This window comes from Henckelia pumila, chromosome 3 (genome assembly GCF_033568475.1).
Source record: "Henckelia pumila isolate YLH828 chromosome 3, ASM3356847v2, whole genome shotgun sequence".
Lineage (NCBI taxonomy): Eukaryota > Viridiplantae > Streptophyta > Magnoliopsida > Lamiales > Gesneriaceae > Henckelia > Henckelia pumila.
Window position 1 is genome coordinate 41,782,984 of NC_133122.1, and position 16,285 is coordinate 41,799,268.

General features: G+C 33.7%; 3 protein-coding genes and 1 non-coding gene across 4 annotated transcripts; 3 read left to right on the top strand and 1 right to left on the bottom strand.

Annotated features, from left to right (window-relative positions):
* Positions 1–3,336: 3,336 nt before the first annotated feature.
* Positions 3,337–9,541, top strand: LOC140887053 (probable CoA ligase CCL6). The gene is made up of 19 exons (XM_073294066.1): positions 3,337–3,639; positions 4,119–4,182; positions 4,510–4,599; positions 4,936–4,992; positions 5,072–5,120; positions 5,343–5,419; positions 5,555–5,594; positions 5,686–5,780; positions 6,009–6,173; positions 6,265–6,375; positions 6,501–6,588; positions 7,155–7,221; positions 7,301–7,376; positions 7,597–7,714; positions 7,922–8,167; positions 8,266–8,405; positions 8,503–8,685; positions 8,750–8,869; positions 9,282–9,541. Exons 1-19 carry the CDS (start codon positions 3,488–3,490, stop codon positions 9,339–9,341), a joined length of 1,998 nt encoding a protein of 665 aa, XP_073150167.1. The 5' UTR covers positions 3,337–3,487; the 3' UTR covers positions 9,342–9,541.
* TRNAI-AAU (transfer RNA isoleucine (anticodon AAU)) lies at positions 3,871–3,944 on the bottom strand. Its single transcript has one exon. It is a non-coding gene; the product is annotated as a tRNA-Ile (tRNA).
* A 558-nt stretch (positions 9,542–10,099) lies between the features above and the next one.
* On the top strand, positions 10,100–11,672 carry LOC140892692 (uncharacterized). Its single transcript, XM_073301655.1, has one exon. It carries the CDS (start codon positions 10,136–10,138, stop codon positions 11,507–11,509), a length of 1,374 nt encoding a protein of 457 aa, XP_073157756.1. The 5' UTR covers positions 10,100–10,135; the 3' UTR covers positions 11,510–11,672.
* A 391-nt stretch (positions 11,673–12,063) lies between these two features.
* On the top strand, positions 12,064–14,138 carry LOC140893091 (uncharacterized). The gene is made up of 4 exons (XM_073302160.1): positions 12,064–12,254; positions 12,577–12,903; positions 13,018–13,125; positions 13,681–14,138. Exons 2-4 carry the CDS (start codon positions 12,613–12,615, stop codon positions 13,987–13,989), a joined length of 708 nt encoding a protein of 235 aa, XP_073158261.1. The 5' UTR covers positions 12,064–12,254; positions 12,577–12,612; the 3' UTR covers positions 13,990–14,138.
* Positions 14,139–16,285: the final 2,147 nt, after the last annotated feature.

A 16,285-nucleotide genomic window follows, 5' to 3' on the forward strand; every position in this document is an offset into this window, starting at 1 on the left:
TAAACCCTAAATTCCCATTTAGCTAGAATAAATGTAAGAATTTTTCCTCACATATATGCCTCTTCATCGCACTGGTTTTTGGATTTAAATGGATCAAAAGATATATGTGTGTATATATATATTATGACAATGAACCCGTAGTCGTTATTTTTTTTATGTGTATTAGCTCAACTCCTAAATTAACAGTTAACACGGTAGTTTGCATACTACGTCAGTCAAGTAAACTGCACTGGACAAAACATGTGTATATCAAAATGTATTTGTTTCCTTTGTATTGGAATCGATAGCCTTAAATTTTTATCGGGGGATATATAGTACATATATTTCTATAGAAACACTAGAAATTGACTAGATAAAACTCGAATTTTAAAATAAAATTTCACAGGTAATAAAAGAATATGTGATTTATTTATTTATTAATTTAAGTCAGATGCTTTGAGAAAGAGCAGCCCCAATCCTGTGATCCTGTAAATCGCATTTAGCATTGTTAGAAAGGCAACATGAATCTGATTCTGTCTACTTTATATAAATACAATTATATATATATATATATATAGTATTTTTCAGCTGCCCAACAATATTTTTCCAACTCGTTCCCGACCCGGATTTTAGTTGTTTTTTTTATTTTATTTTTCTCATAACTAAAATACGGTACCAGATTTTAGTGATCGGAGATAAGTTGGACATCATTGGTTGGGCAGCTGAAAATTTATATATATATATATAAAGTATTCTCTTATTAAAGTTCTATTCAATTTTTTCCCCCTTTAAAAGAATGTTATGTAATTAATTCTAATTTCAGATATTAGAGGTAGGAGTCAAAGATCGACACATGGACCATGGTTATATTTTATGCGGGTCATTAATATTAATATTTTATGATTTAATTGTGTTAAATACATCTTATCACATTTAATATTGAGTCTCTTATGTTTCGTGACATTTCATCACGAATTGGATATTTTGCATAAATTAAAATTAGTGTCATTAAAATTATGTTTAAATTTTTATATTTTGTCACAATTTTTTTGTTTATTTATTTTTATTGAATTAAGTGTGGCAATGTGATGAACCTCATTATTTGTGATTACCGAGATGGGCCTAAACCCTAAAGCAATATACAATGTGGTGTAGGTGGGCCGATAACGTTAGCATTACGGGATAACCACACAAGCGATAATTAAAAAAAAACCATATATCTTACGTACTATTACTTTTAAATCCCTGTGATTTTATTTTACTTTTTAAAATAAACGAAACGACTAAAAGAAAATTAAGTGTTTAAAATTATTTTGTTATCTAATTACTTAATTGCTTTTCTAGGGGAAGAATAAATGAATTATATTGAAAACATAATGAAACATTGGCAAGTAGAACTGAAGAATTAGATTTGGTGCCATTTATAATCGAACAATCACTTTTTAAAATTAATATATAATTAATGATGGATGATTGGCATGGCCTCTTAATTTGGTTATCAACCCTTTTGTACTCATTAATAAGCTTTATCACCTGTCTACCTATATAGTTAAGAGATAGATGATTGAAGATTAATCAATTAATTAATTTCTCCATCGTTATATATAGAACTATATATTTAATTAATCCACTTAGCTACAAAGTAACGAGGAAAATTAAAATAAAGACAACCTAGTTCCCAATGTTATACAAAACACCCGTATATTTATATGGATTGATTGATTAATTAATTAAATTCTGATTGGGCAAGGAACTAAATATATCCGCTCCATGCATTTTTTTTACCAACATTAATCATAGTCATAAATTTATAACTCTTTGGCCCTATACTAATTTAAAATATACGTTTGCCTCGTGATTAATTAATGTGGCTACGCCATTTTAAGTTTAAAGAATTGAACCAATATTCATCTATACTCCATCGTTTCGATTACACCGATCAGTATTTATTTTTGTCTCGAATTTATATGTTCTTACTATATGAAATACTCTATCCGTCCTACTTATATAATCATACTATCTTTTCAACAATGATTAAGAAAAATTATTGAAAAACAAATTTTATACAAGCTTTATATTTTATCCTTGTTTAATATATTCAAAAACTAATTGCACAATTTTCAATATTTACTTAATATGAGTATATTAGTAAAATAGTATAAAAAATATTACTAAATATGATATATGCTTATATATTTGAGACAAACAAAAAAAACAATGTGACCTATATAATTGTGACGGAATGTGATGTATATAACCGAGACGGATAGACTATTAGAGTATTACTCCCTCCGTCACAATTACTTCATCTGTCTCGATAATATACATCACATTTTTTTGTTCCAAATATATAAGCTTACACTATATTTAGTAATATTTTTTTATAATCTTTTACTAATATATCTCTATTAACAACATCTTGAAAAATGTGCAACAATTTTCTTAATACATAAAATAGAGATAAAATTAGAAGTTTTTTATATAATTTAATTTTTCAATAATTTATCTTAATTCGTGTGAAAAAAATAAGATTATATAATCGGAGAGAATATTTTTATATTTTTTTAAGAATATATTCATATTAACTGTGTCTTGAAAACTGTGTAACTAATTTTTTTTTGTGACGTGGGAACCCGCAGCCGCTACCATTAGGTTCTCTCTGGGTAAACCCCTGGATTAACGCAATAGCCTGCAAACTACGCTAGTCAGGTAAATCACACTGACCAAGAAAGTGTTGGCAGGGGAATCGAACTCCTGACCTTTGGCCAAGAGTTCACCTTCTCCACCAACTTGAATACCCCCATTAGGTCCTGTGTAACTATTTTTTGAATGCACTAAATAGAGATAAAATAGGAAGTTTGTACATAATTTATTTTTCAATGATTTTTATTAATTTATGTGAAAAAATAGGACGAACGGAAAAAACGAATAGGAATACCTTATATGAGAAAACTTTGTAAAAGATGGTCATTTTTCTCAAAAGTCAAAACTTCAAAGATAATATTGTAGCCATTGTAAAAAAAAAAATGTCATTCATGCCTAAATTATATTATATTCTAAGTATTATGCTTTTAATAAAATCTAGCTAAAAGGATCAAACAATATTAAAAAAAAAAAACCCGAAGTATGTAACACATTGCAACATGATATTTACATGAACAAAAATGGGTCAAAAAACCTATTTTCGAACAAAAACATAACAAAACAACATTATTATTACCATTGAATTGAATATATATATGTACAAGCTCACCAAATAATTATTATCAATTCAACTACCAACATAAATGAGAGCATTGGATTACAGGCACCTCTTAATAAATGCCTCTCGCTTTGAATTGGACGTACTCTTTCAATTTATTGCATTGCACTCCCCAACCATACCAGCTTCCGATTAACTCTCCATTTTCGTTACTTTGTGTACTGTGAATTTCTCCCAGGAGTATTTGTTGAACTTGAAAAACCCCAAGTTTTTGTTTCCATTTTGTGGCTTAATTGGATTTGGAGAATGGGGGGTGGCGGTTATACTGTGAAAGTGGAGGAAGCAAAGGCTGCTGCGAACGGGAAGCCTTCTGCGGGAGCAGTGTATAGGTGCATTTACGCCAAAGATGGGTTGATGGAGATACCTCTGGATCTTCTTTCTCCTTGGGATTTTTTCAGGTGAGACTCTGCGTTTTTTGCTCATGTCGTGTGTGTTACTCTGTTTTCTGGCAATTATTTCGATGATTTTTTTTTTTGGGTTTCGTATCAAAGATTTCAAAATTCAAGTGCATTGAGAAAAGATTCGTTGCCCGTTTCTGATTTCACGATTCTCAGTTGATTTTAATAATAAATATAAAAATATATATATATATAAAAGAGAGATTTTTTTAAAAAAAATCATATTGGAATTGGCCCATGCAGGTCTCGAACCTGCGACCTTCGCGTTATTAGCACGACGCTCTAACCAACTGAGCTAATGGGCCTTCGTGCTATGGGTTCTTGTTAAATTATATTTGATCCTATTTTTTGAGATTTGTTGTTTGCATTTGCCATTTGATCGAGAATTCGAGATTCAAATTATCCGATGCCCGATTCTCAGAGTTGATCGGGGATGGGTCCGTCGAATTTGCCGTGTAATTCTGAGTTTTTGGGTGCAGGAAGTCACTGGAAAGAAATGCTGGAAATCAGATGTTGGGACGCCGCCCAAAAATCGATGGAAAGGTAACACAGTACACTTGGGTTTTATTTTTAGGGAATTTGTTTTATTTAGTTTATGATTGGTAAAATTGGTCCCGAAGTAAGTTAATTGAATGCATTTTTCTCTCAGAACATATTGTTGGTGATGTGTAATTTATGTCAAAATGATTTCATAAATTTATGTAGTTATTTTGGTATTTATTGATGATATCTAGTGTCTTTTAGAAGTGAAAATGTGAATGAGATTTTTTTTTGGGAGCAAAAAATATAGTTTTTAAGGCATTTTGATGTGAATTTTTGAAGGGGGATTTGATTCTAGCTTTATTTGACAAATTTGAATGTTACTGGCAGGCTGGTGCATACAGTTGGCTGACATACCAAGAAGTCTACGATACAGCCCTCAAGATTGGCTCTGCCATTCGTTCTCGTGGCCTCAATCCAGTCCGTGTTTATACAAATTTTTTAATCTTGAAATAGAAACTGAACTTTGAAAGGAGATTGGCGTGTTTGCATGATAATGCGTTTTTAATGCTATAACACCCTTGGAAAATCAACAAGCTAAAACATGTTTTCAGCTAGGAATTTAACAACATGAGCAAGGGGCTGTAGATTGATATCTTTTATCTAGAATTTGAGCTCTAAATTTGAGAAGTATATGTTTTTAGCTCATTGATTTTCGCAGTGTGTTATCAAATTTAAAATATTATTGTTGTGGTTTTTGAAGTTGATTTTATTTTATTTTTGTGTGTTCCTAATGGAGACTGTTTATCATATTAGGGAGACCATTGTGGCATATATGGAGCAAATTGCCCTGAATGGATCGTGTCAATGGAGGTAAGTTCATTCTAAAGATCGCTTTATTTGAACGTCATTCGAGTTACAATGTTAATTAGTCTGTTTGATCTCTTTACAGGCTTGCATTAGCCATGCCATTACCTATGTTCCACTCTATGATTCTCTTGGTATGTATGGGCTTCTATTTTTTTCTTGATTTTATAGGCACTCATTAGTTATCAACTTCCTGTATGCAGCGGTGTAAATCTCTCATAATCAAGGAGAAGCAATGGTTCAAATATATGATAAAACACACCACCTCGAATTTGTACTAAAAAAAGTGGGGGGAAAAAAACTTGGTTTGGTCTTCTCTTTATTGCACTTTTTGATTGGGCGTAAATTCAATGCAGGCGCAAATGCGGTTGAGTACATTATCAATCATGCAGAGGTTTCCATAGCATTTGTTCATGAAACAAAGCTACCCGCGGTATGTTCTCTTGGTTCAAGAGCTTGGTTTTAAAATAAGATGTAAAGGCTTATTTAGTTAGTTAACATCTTATGAACTTATAAGACGTTTAAGATGGGATTGTCCTACACTCTCAACGGTTGTCTCTGTTTGCAGATACTAGCATGTCTCTCCAACTGTGTCTCACATCTAAAAAGTAAGATGAATTGTTTAATCTGAGGTTATTAGCCAAATCAATTTTTATATATTGAAGATTTGCTAATTTAGGTATGCTATTCTTTGTTAAGCTATTGTCAGCTTTGGAAAGATTTCTGAGGAGCAAAAGGAATCAGCTAAGGAGCTTGGTGTAGATTGCTTCTCTTGGGGAGAATTCTCTCTTTTGGTTAGAAAAAAGTCATCACGTGCATATTGGGCCTACTATTTTAGTTTGCTTTATAAAGTTTTGGTGATATTGGTTTATCTTTGCCTTGAACAACATAATTCTTTCCCAAAGTCACATTTTCAACCCAATTTCGCATTTGCCAATACAACCATTATCTGCCAAGTTTAAAACATTTCCCAGAAATACTGGAAACTTACCAGATACACTCTCATTTGTCTGTTTTGGCAGGGAAATTTGGATGATGATCTTCCTCCTAAATCAAGGACTGACGTATGCACTATAATGTATACGAGTGGAACAACGGGAGAACCTAAAGGTGTCATCATAAATAATGGTGCTTTCATGGCAGAAGTATTGTCTATGGATCACCTTCTTAGAGAAACAGATAAAGTGGTAAAAATTTGGCAGATTTTTGCTTTGTTAGGTTTGCAATATGATGAAGACAGAAGAATTTTAAGTGATTTCATTTCACGTCTTTCTTCAGGGTACAGAAGAGGATGTGTATTTCTCTTTTCTTCCTCTTGCCCATATATTCGATCAAATTATTGAAACCTACTGTATTTATCGAGGTTCTTCAATTGGGTTTTGGCAGGCGGTGAGATAAATATTTAACGATTTTCATTTTTGCGATAATGATTTTGGTAATATAATGCATTCTAGTGCCGAAAATTGTGAAGCAATGTTTTCTTACACCGAAAACGATTTACATCAAACTTACAGGATATCAGGTACATGATTGAAGATCTTCTCATGTTAAAGCCAACTTTATTTTGTGGAGTTCCTAGAGTATTTGACCGGATATACACTGGTATACAATTGTTTATCGATATAATTGGATTTAAGCCTCTGTTGTGCCTGTCATCAATTACTCAACATTTGAAACAGATTGGTGCCTTGAGTTATAGACAGATTTTGCTATTTGTTGCACATTTATTTGCACACTACAGGGAGGTTTGATATTACTTTCGGGTTTTTCCGGCAAATGTTTTTTGAGAAATGTATTTTTTTTGAATGGATTGCAGAGTAAGATGAATGTTTGGTTTTATTCACCAGACGACACACGCTTTATTCACCTGTCATCAATTGCTCAACATGCCATGTAGAAATAAAATATTCAGGGTAGTTTGATATTTAAATATTTTGTGGGATACTTACAGTTGGAAGATATTTTTTATTGGGTTAGAATATGAATTTAGTTGTTATTGGAAAGAAGTGAAAAGTTTAACAGGAGTCATGATAATCTAAGAAAATACAGAATATGATGGAAATGTATTTTGAGAAATGAACGTTTTCCCAAATGAATCCTAACGAAGTTATATATTGTAGAATAGTGGCATTTCTGTGAAATTAATTTATTTACTATTGTGTTCGTAGGCATCATGGAAAAAATTGCGGCTGGTGGTTTATTGAAAAAGTCGCTATTCCAGTTCGCATACAATTAGTATGTTCCATTTTCGAAGCATATTCAAGCTTAATTCTCTTTAGACCCTCGTACCAACTAATAAAGTATTTTTGAACAGTAAATTGGGTAATATGGAGAAAGGACTTAAGCAAGAAGAAGCATCTCCATTCTTCGACAAACTCGTCTTTGATAAGGTTGGTGACCTACCATCTTTTCCTACATTATGATCTCTACCATGTTGGTGGAGCAGATGGAGCAGACTATGGCAGTGGACTCCCTCCTGTTTCTATATAAATTTATATACTTTTATTTTCGAGCTTTAGAAGTTTAAATTCACCCCCTAACTGACAATCCTGCCTCCACCGCTGCTATATATAGTTTGCATGATTGTACATTTATTACTTTGCATTTCAGATTAAACAAGCATTTGGGGGACGTGTCCGTCTTATATTGTCTGGAGCTGCACCTTTACCTAAGCACATCGAGGAGTTTCTAAGAGTGACAAGTTGTTGTGTGTTATCGCAAGGATACGGTAATGCGAAAAAAATTAACAAATGAAGGATCATGCGAGTTTTTATTTCGTATTTTTTGCTGGGGAGAGCCAACTCCCCTGGCTGTAGCTTTTGGTGCAATGACTTGTTTTCTTGTTTGAACTAGAAAAGGTTCTAATTCCTGTAGTTTTCCTTCATATCATTCTTGTTTTAACTGATATATTGGGTTCACTTCAAATTCACTTCAGGGCTAACAGAAAGTTGTGGTGGATGTTGCACTTCCATAGCTAACGTGTTTTCAATGATGGGAACTGTGGGTGTCCCAATGAGTACCATCGAAGTCAGGCTTGAATCAGTACCTGAGATGGGATACGATGCATGTTCTGTTCTTCCAAGAGGTGAAATTTGTCTACGGGGAACAACGTTGTTCTCTGGGTACTATAAACGCGAGGATCTCACAAATGAAGTACTTGTGGACGGATGGTTCCATACTGGTAAAATTAGATAACCATAAATCATCTTTCTTCTTGTAGAGAGAATGGAACTCGGGTATCTTCATCAGGTAATGAAGTGTGGATTTTAAATATTGCAGGTGATATTGGAGAGTGGCAGCCTAATGGGGAGATGAAAATCATTGATAGGAAGAAGAATATTTTCAAGCTGTCTCAAGGGGAATATGTTGCCGTGGAAAACATTGAAAGTGTCTACTCACGATGCCCTCTTGTAACATCAGTAAGTCATAGGAAATTCAAGAAACAGTTTCTTTGTGTGCGCTATATTGTGTAATCATCTACCACAGGTGGTGTAAATGGCTTTAACTGTTCTTTAGATCTGGGTATATGGGAACAGTTTTGAGTCATTTCTGGTGGCTGTGGTTGTACCGGAGCGAAAGCCACTTGAAGAATGGGCAGAAAAGAATGAAGAAAAAGGGGATTTCAAGTCTTTGTGTGGCAATTCAAACGCCAGGAAATACATTTTAGATGAGCTCAACAGCACTGCCAAACAACACAAGGTATGCTACACGAGTTCCATGTAGTATTCGGTTCTTCATCTAACCTTCAAATTGTTTTTTTCAGCTGCGTGGTTTCGAAATGTTAAGAGCAATTCATCTGGAGCCTGTTCCTTTTGACATTGACCGTGATCTCGTGACTCCAACTTTTAAGCTTAAAAGGCCACAATTGCTCAAATATTACAAGGTATTCAAAGTTTGATTCATCTAATGTTTTCGTGCCTGCCTTGGATATTTGCACTTAGGACCAGTGACATAGAACACAGCTGTTTTTTCATCATATACTATGACTTTAGTTGTTGGTATGTGGTTTCTGCGTGGATCTAGATCATGAAATTTTATGAACTCACGAAGTTAACTAGAAATAAATGACCCCAGAGCTTGAGAGTAAAGCACCCCATACTCGACTCACTTGAACGGGTAGTTGCTACAATGTTTCTCCCAATATCTCATTGTTTTATTTCTGTCTCGTTTTTTTTTACCATAATCGAATAGAAGGTGAGTGCTAAGTGATTTTAAAACTCGGATCGCTCTTGGCTGAGGCTTACATTTAGGCCTGGGCGTGGCAAAGACGTTCTAATACATACATGTATTTGCAGGATTACATCGACCAAATGTACAGTGGCGTGAAAGGACAAAATGGTATAGCACCTAGTTGATTCCGCAATAGTCAAATGTCGGGGATTAGCATGCTAGTTCTTTGTTTCATATTGTTAATAACTATCTATATATATATACAATGAAAAAGGTTGCAATAACTTTCAACTAAGTAAAATTAAGAGAACAACTGCAGAAACATGCATTTTATTTGTTTGTCTCTGAATTTTCTTTCACTCAAATAAAAATACGAATTATGTAATGTATGACGTGGTTCTCTGAATAATTTGTATTATTTAAATACATAGGGAACCAATTATTTTGTTAATCGTGATATGAAAAGTACTATTTACAAATTAAATTTATTACGAATATTCAAATTAAATATGCCCTTTAATTTGAAATTCCCATCACTTTATTGGCTTTTTGATGAATACAATAAACAAGAAAGTATAAAATTACACATTTAACCTTGAAAATTTACGCAAATGTTTGTCCAATATTTGTGGAAATATTCTTAGTTTTTGGAAACACAAATTAATATATATTTATTTTTTAATAAATATTTTTTCTTAAATGTATGCCTTCAATTCACTTTTGCATCTCAAGAAACTCCATTAATATTCCAATTCAAAGTTATTAGTTTAATGCTTCGTTCCCTTCTCAAGAAACTCCAATGCATCTGCCATCCATACAACAACTTGCTCCCAACTCAACAATAATTAAAAGAAATCAATCAAAGTTGAATACTTGGCCATCAAGAAGTTGACTTCCACTTCACACCTCCTATTAATTCAGCAGGGATCGAAAATTATCAAGCTCTGTACACAAATCTCTAGCTTGTTGACCCGCCGCCATGTCACGGTGGTTATCCGCCGGAGCTCCATTTTCCAGCCGGCGGGTTGTCATCTGCGGTGTTGTTGGCTGCTTTCTTTTCTTCCAGTTGAAATCTTTCGTCCAAAAAGTTAACATACAAGTTGAGAAACTCAAACTTGCTGGCATTCTTTCCATCCACCCTTTATATCTCCATGACATTGGTCTAGTTGAGCAAATGACACTTCTCCCACCATATGGACTCAAATCTTCTGAGAAAACCAATTTCAACGACGAATTTCTCGATCCCTCGTCCCGTACTCGGTCCATCTTCTTCCCAAGTCCTGAATATTTTGGTCTTGTGGATCCAAGAAACAATGCAGATAATGCAACAAGATTGTATTACTTACCAGATCGTGTGTGGCTTGACACGGATGGAAATCCAATCCAGGCGCATGGAGGAGGCATTTTGTTTGATAAGAAATCGAAAACTTATTATTGGTATGGTGAGAGCAAGAATGGATCCACTTATGTTTCCCCTGAAACGGGCACGCCCCGTGTCGATTTTATCGGCATCTGCTGCTATTCTTCGAAAGATTTGTGGAGTTGGAAGAATGAAGGAGTCGTGTTACCTGCAGAGGAAAGGAATGAGGCTCATGATCTGTACAAGATGAATGTGGTCGAAAGGCCTAGAGTGATATACAATGAGAGGAGTGGAAAATATGTCATGTGGATCCATGTCGATGATGTCGCCTACACGAAAGCCTCCGTCGGGGTGGCCGTCAGCGATTCCCCCGCCGGCCCGTTTGAGTATCTTTCCAGCCGGAGACCGAATGGATTCGACAGCAGGGATATGACGGTTTTCCAGGACGACGATGGGATAGGCGCCTATCTGATATACTCTGCTTTGGAGAACAGGGAAATTCACATTACTAGCTTGAATGAAGATTATCTTGATGTAACGTCTGATATGGCTAAGGTACTCGTGGGTCAGCACCGGGCAGCGCCTGTTTTGTTCAAGAATCAGGGGATTTACTACATGATCACGTCGGGGTGCAGCGGTTTGGCGCCCAACGAGGCATTGGTGCATGAGGCAGAGACCATTTCCGGGCCTTGGGAGACTATAGGGAACCCTTGTGTGGGTGCAAACAAAGTTTTTAGAGCTGCTACATTCTTTTCTCAGGGTACATTCGTGATCCCAATGCCTCCGGGATCGCCTCTTGGATCGTTTGTTTTCATGGCGGATAGATGGAATACAGCTGATTTAAGGGACTCGAGGTACCTGTGGCTGCCTTTAACCGTCTCACCAATGGAACGACGGTATCCTGGGCTGCCACTGTGGTCACGGGTGTCCATCATTTGGACCGCGAAGTGGAAGATTCCGTTTACGGATGATACCATAAGAGATGAATTTTGAACCTTAGTTTCATCAAATTTGAAGAAGAGGACAACTAAAAACTAGCTAGAATGGTGTGATTTGTGTGACTTACATTACACTAAATTGTAAGAGATGCTCCAATGTTATGTTGATTTCTTGTATCATGTATGATTATGCGTTGTTCTTTATGCAAAGATGTTTTTTTTTCCTTCGAACCAAAAAAAAACTTAGTGGGTTTATCTTTCCACTGTTGGTGTTTATGCATAAGGTGGATCTATGCTACATCGAGAGAAATACCGTCTTGTTTTTTGCTTTTGTAGTGATTACTTTTTGTTCACTTTTTTGTTTTACACTGAAATGTCCGCGCAAGCATCTTATACAAATTCACGAACAAACCAGTGTAACATAGATCCTCTCCTATATAATCTATATTATCACAATAAGAAACACGCTTTTGATACATTTTCCACGAGAAAGTGAATCAGTCAAATAATCGCATTCCTTGCATCCAACGCCAACATAACTTCCATAACTGTCTTGGAGGCAAGATCCATTTCTTCCGTATAATATAATTTCTTTCATCGGAAAACGACACCAAATCTCTTTTTGTTTCCTTCACCTTGAATTCCAAGATATTATATTTATTTGCATTTCAAAAATAATACTTCGGGCCGGCCGTTTCTTTCGTTTAGCAAATCGCGTAATTATCATTAATTGATACATTGAACGAAAAATATTCGAGAAAGCGAAAGGGGAAAGAACAAGAATTTCCGCGCAGAGTCTGGTGAGTTATTTTGATTCTTCTTGGTATTCATTGAAGGTGGCTTGGATTTTTGTATCTTGATGATGTATTATGTGTTTATCATGAAGAGCTGTGGATTTGATTGTATCAAGAAATTTGAAACCCGGGTCGGAATCAAAACTATAATTTGTTTATTAATCAAAGGATTCCTTTTTTGTTCATTGTAATGATTCTTGAGAGTATATGGAATACAGAATTGATCATACGCTTTGTTTTACAAGCATATAACTTAAAATTTGAACCCTTTTTATGAGATAAAAGAATTTTGTTGTTGCTGCTTCTGAACTAGAATTGTGTAAAATAGGGGGCTAGAGGCGTGTGTTTGATGATTTAGGCAGCCATGGTGAAGGAAATTGTACTTTTGATGATGATCATACCGATCCGGGCCGCATTTGCTGGAGACAACAATCCTGTATATGATCCTTGTTCGGATGCCAAAGTTGCGAGATCGGATGGCTTTTCGTTTGGCGTCGTGTTTTCTTCCAAGGACTCTTTTTTCTTCAACCACACGCAGTTTTCGCCGTGTGACAGCCGTCTCTCCCTCCCTGGTTCGGCTCAACTTGCAGTGTTTAGGCCAAAGGTTGACGAGATTTCGCTGCTTACAGTCGATAGCAATAGGTCCTTTAGCCCGGTATGAGTATACTTCCATCTCTAATCTTTAGATGAACTAATTTGGTTTCGAGTTCAGCATTGAATGTTACTTTTTAACTCTGTTGTTTTCTAATGTTTACAAGATTGTGTACAGAGCATGTCCGGAGGATACATGGTAGCGTTTGGGGGACGACGATTCGCAGCAAGATCATTCCCAGTACTTGTTGCAGATAACAGTCACACTATAACCAGCTTCACTCTGGTAAGAGTTCATGCATGTTCATCCACCAAATCAAGGTTTCTCTTTGCAGCATTTCCCAATATATTTGGATGGGGGTGGATTTTAATAGTGGATATAGTGTGGTGGTGATCGCCCCCGCGAACACGAATCTGAATTCGAGCATTTACTTAGTTAGTGTTTGCAATCTCTAAAAATAATTGATTTTGAAGATTTTCTTAGCTTATTTTAGAGGTTGCAAACACTATCTTAATGTAGCTCTGATACCAAATCTTCAAAAAGCCAGTCGAGCTCGGATTTGAATTTTAAAGATATGCCAACTCTGTTTCATCGCACTCTTTATGTCTCTCGACTCTTTGATATCACGAAAACTCCTATGATATTGTGTTATAAGTTAAATTTATAAGATGGATCTCATATTCGACACAATTGATTAAAAGTATTATTTTTTATGGCAAACATGTGATATTAGGCACGTGCTTTTCGACTGTTGGAGTTCGTTTCAAACACTATCGATCGATGGCATATCGACCCTTTTCTTCACATTTCTCCAACTTACTCGGCACTTTTTCCCCACAGGTTCTTGAGTTCCAGAAAGGCACACTCCAAAACCTGTTCTGGAAAAAGTTCGGGTGCGGTTCTTGCACCGGAGACTTGTTGGTTTGCCTTAACAACACGGATTGTGCGATACCGAACTCCAAATGTAAAAACAATGGAGGGACTATCGGCTGTGACATCGGCATACAGTTGGCTTTCTCCGGCACCGACAAAAACGACGAGGTCCTGAATTCGTGGTACGAGGTTGCTAATCTCCGGCAGTACTCACTCTATGGCCTCTACTCTGATCTTCGGGATTCTATTACATCTCAGTTCACAAATCTCTTCTGAGAGTTTAAGGTTTGTTGTTCATTTAGTCATACGTATCGCACTGACTTAGGAGAGACATGATTGTACTTGTACATGAAACTATCCGTGTAAACTTGGAGAAAGTTCATACATTGTTGTTTGTTGGAATTCATTGATAAATATTTGTTATAATCTCATGCACAAATTGTATATATGTGAAATTTTTTTAGTGATTTTTTTTTTCTAGTTTTTACATAGTATTTTGTGAGATTTTTCATAACTAGTTCGAATGATAATTGAGTATAATCAATTTATTTCTTTCAAAAAAATTCTATATTATCTGTGTTATGAAAAGAGAGCAAGAAAAACTACCTTGATAATATGACCACTCTAAAATTGTAAAATTAAGTTTATTTACAAATATTTGTGTCATAACTTATCCAAAGAAAATCGAAATATAGTTTTCTTATTAATTAATTTAATCTTTTTAGATCACTCTCTCTAAACGTTTGCAATTTTTTTAAAAAATATTTTATAAATAATCTTGTAGACAACTATCTCTGGAAATTTGCAATTTTTTTTAAAGAACATTTTATAGTTAATCTTTTTAGAAAACTATCTCTACAAATTTACGATTTTTTTAAATAAAATAAAATAAGCGGAGAGCCCACATGGAACAATACTAAAAATACAAAAATAATAAAAATAAAAATAAAAATTATAATAATAATTTTATCAAAATTCAAATTTCATTAAAAAAATTATCATATATAAATATACATGAGCACGCATCGCGAGTAGTATCCCTAATATATAATTTGCATATCAATATATCATAGGTTGAGGCTGTGTTTACTTGCCTTGATAAATGAAGGATAACATAGATAACCAAGTAATCCTATGTTTACTTGCAAAATTGAAAAATGGTATAAATTTTTAGGCCCGTTAATGAAATGATTGAGAGATGATTTTTAGTCCTAAATTTTTAATGAGATTATAAATATTATGGAGTGAGAAATGAAAAAAATCAATTATGTTCTTCTTTTTTATCTTCCACATTCTTTTCTTTTTTGCCGAACATATGATTATTATGATAGCTAATGGGTGAAATTGTAATATGTTCTTAATTATAATTTCAATCCCAAAATTAATCCATCCTACTATACATATTATTATTTATCCATAACCACTCTCTATCATATCAAATTATATTAATAATCATACTTTAATCTATCATTGCTCAATCTCATCATTCAGAGTAAACGTAGCCTGAGAGTGATATGTCCATTTTGTGATGTATCACAACATCATGTATGCGGATACATGTTTTGGTTAAATAAATCATACACTTTTAAAATAGTACACAAATAATGCATCTAATTATTCATATCTCTATATTTAAATATAATTAATAATGCATCTAATTATGCGGATACATGTTTTTTTCTAGTATTTACATAGTATTTTGTGAGATTTTTCATAACTAGTTCGAATGATAATTGAGTATAATCAATTTATTTCGTTCAAAAAAATTCTATATTATCTGTGTTATGAAAAGAGAGCAAGAAAAACTACCTTGATAATATGACCACTCTAAAATTGTAAAATTAAGTTTATTTACAAATATTTGTGTCATAACTTATCCAAAGAAAATCGAAAATTCTATATTATCTCTAAACGTTTGCAATTTTTTAAAAAATATTTTATAAATAATCTTTTTAGACAACTATCTCTGGAAATTTGCAAATTTTTTTAAAGAACATTTTATGATTAATATTTTTAGATAACTATCTCTACAAATTTACGATTTTTTTAAATAAAATAATAGCGGAGAGCCCACAGAAACAATACTAAAAATACAATAATAATAATAATAATAATAATAATAATAATAATAATAATAATAATAATAATAATAATAATAATTTTATCAAAATTCAAATTTCATTAAAAAAAATTATCATATATAAATATACATGAGCACGTATCGCGCGTAATATCCCTTAGTATTGCATATCAATATATCATAGGTGATAGGTTGAGAGTGCTATGTCCATTTTGTGATTGTATCACAACATCATGTACGCGGATACATGTTTTGGTTAACTAGATCATGCACTTTTAAAATAGTATACAAATCATGTATCTAATTATTTATATCTCGGATTCAAAAAAAAATTATTCATATCTCTATATTTAAATATAATTAATATTATACTATTTATGTGAAAATCATTAATCATTTTTTCAAAAAAATAAAACATAATATGTAGTAACCCAAAACTCATTTTAAGATAATAATATGTTAAACATGATTAAGGGTTGGTAATTAACCAAA

Coding starts and splice junctions, on each gene's coding strand:
- LOC140887053 (XM_073294066.1), top strand. CDS start 3,488: ATGGGGGGTGGCGGTTATACTGTGAAAGTGGAGGAAGCAAAGGCTGCT. Junction 4,600..4,935: donor GTTCTCGTGGCCTCAATCCA/GTCCGTGTTTAT, acceptor TTATCATATTAG/GGAGACCATTGTGGCATATA. Junction 5,121..5,342: donor TCCACTCTATGATTCTCTTG/GTATGTATGGGC, acceptor AATTCAATGCAG/GCGCAAATGCGGTTGAGTAC.
- LOC140892692 (XM_073301655.1), top strand. CDS start 10,136: ATGTCACGGTGGTTATCCGCCGGAGCTCCATTTTCCAGCCGGCGGGTT.
- LOC140893091 (XM_073302160.1), top strand. CDS start 12,613: ATGGTGAAGGAAATTGTACTTTTGATGATGATCATACCGATCCGGGCC. Junction 12,904..13,017: donor GCAATAGGTCCTTTAGCCCG/GTATGAGTATAC, acceptor GATTGTGTACAG/AGCATGTCCGGAGGATACAT. Junction 13,126..13,680: donor CTATAACCAGCTTCACTCTG/GTAAGAGTTCAT, acceptor TTTTCCCCACAG/GTTCTTGAGTTCCAGAAAGG.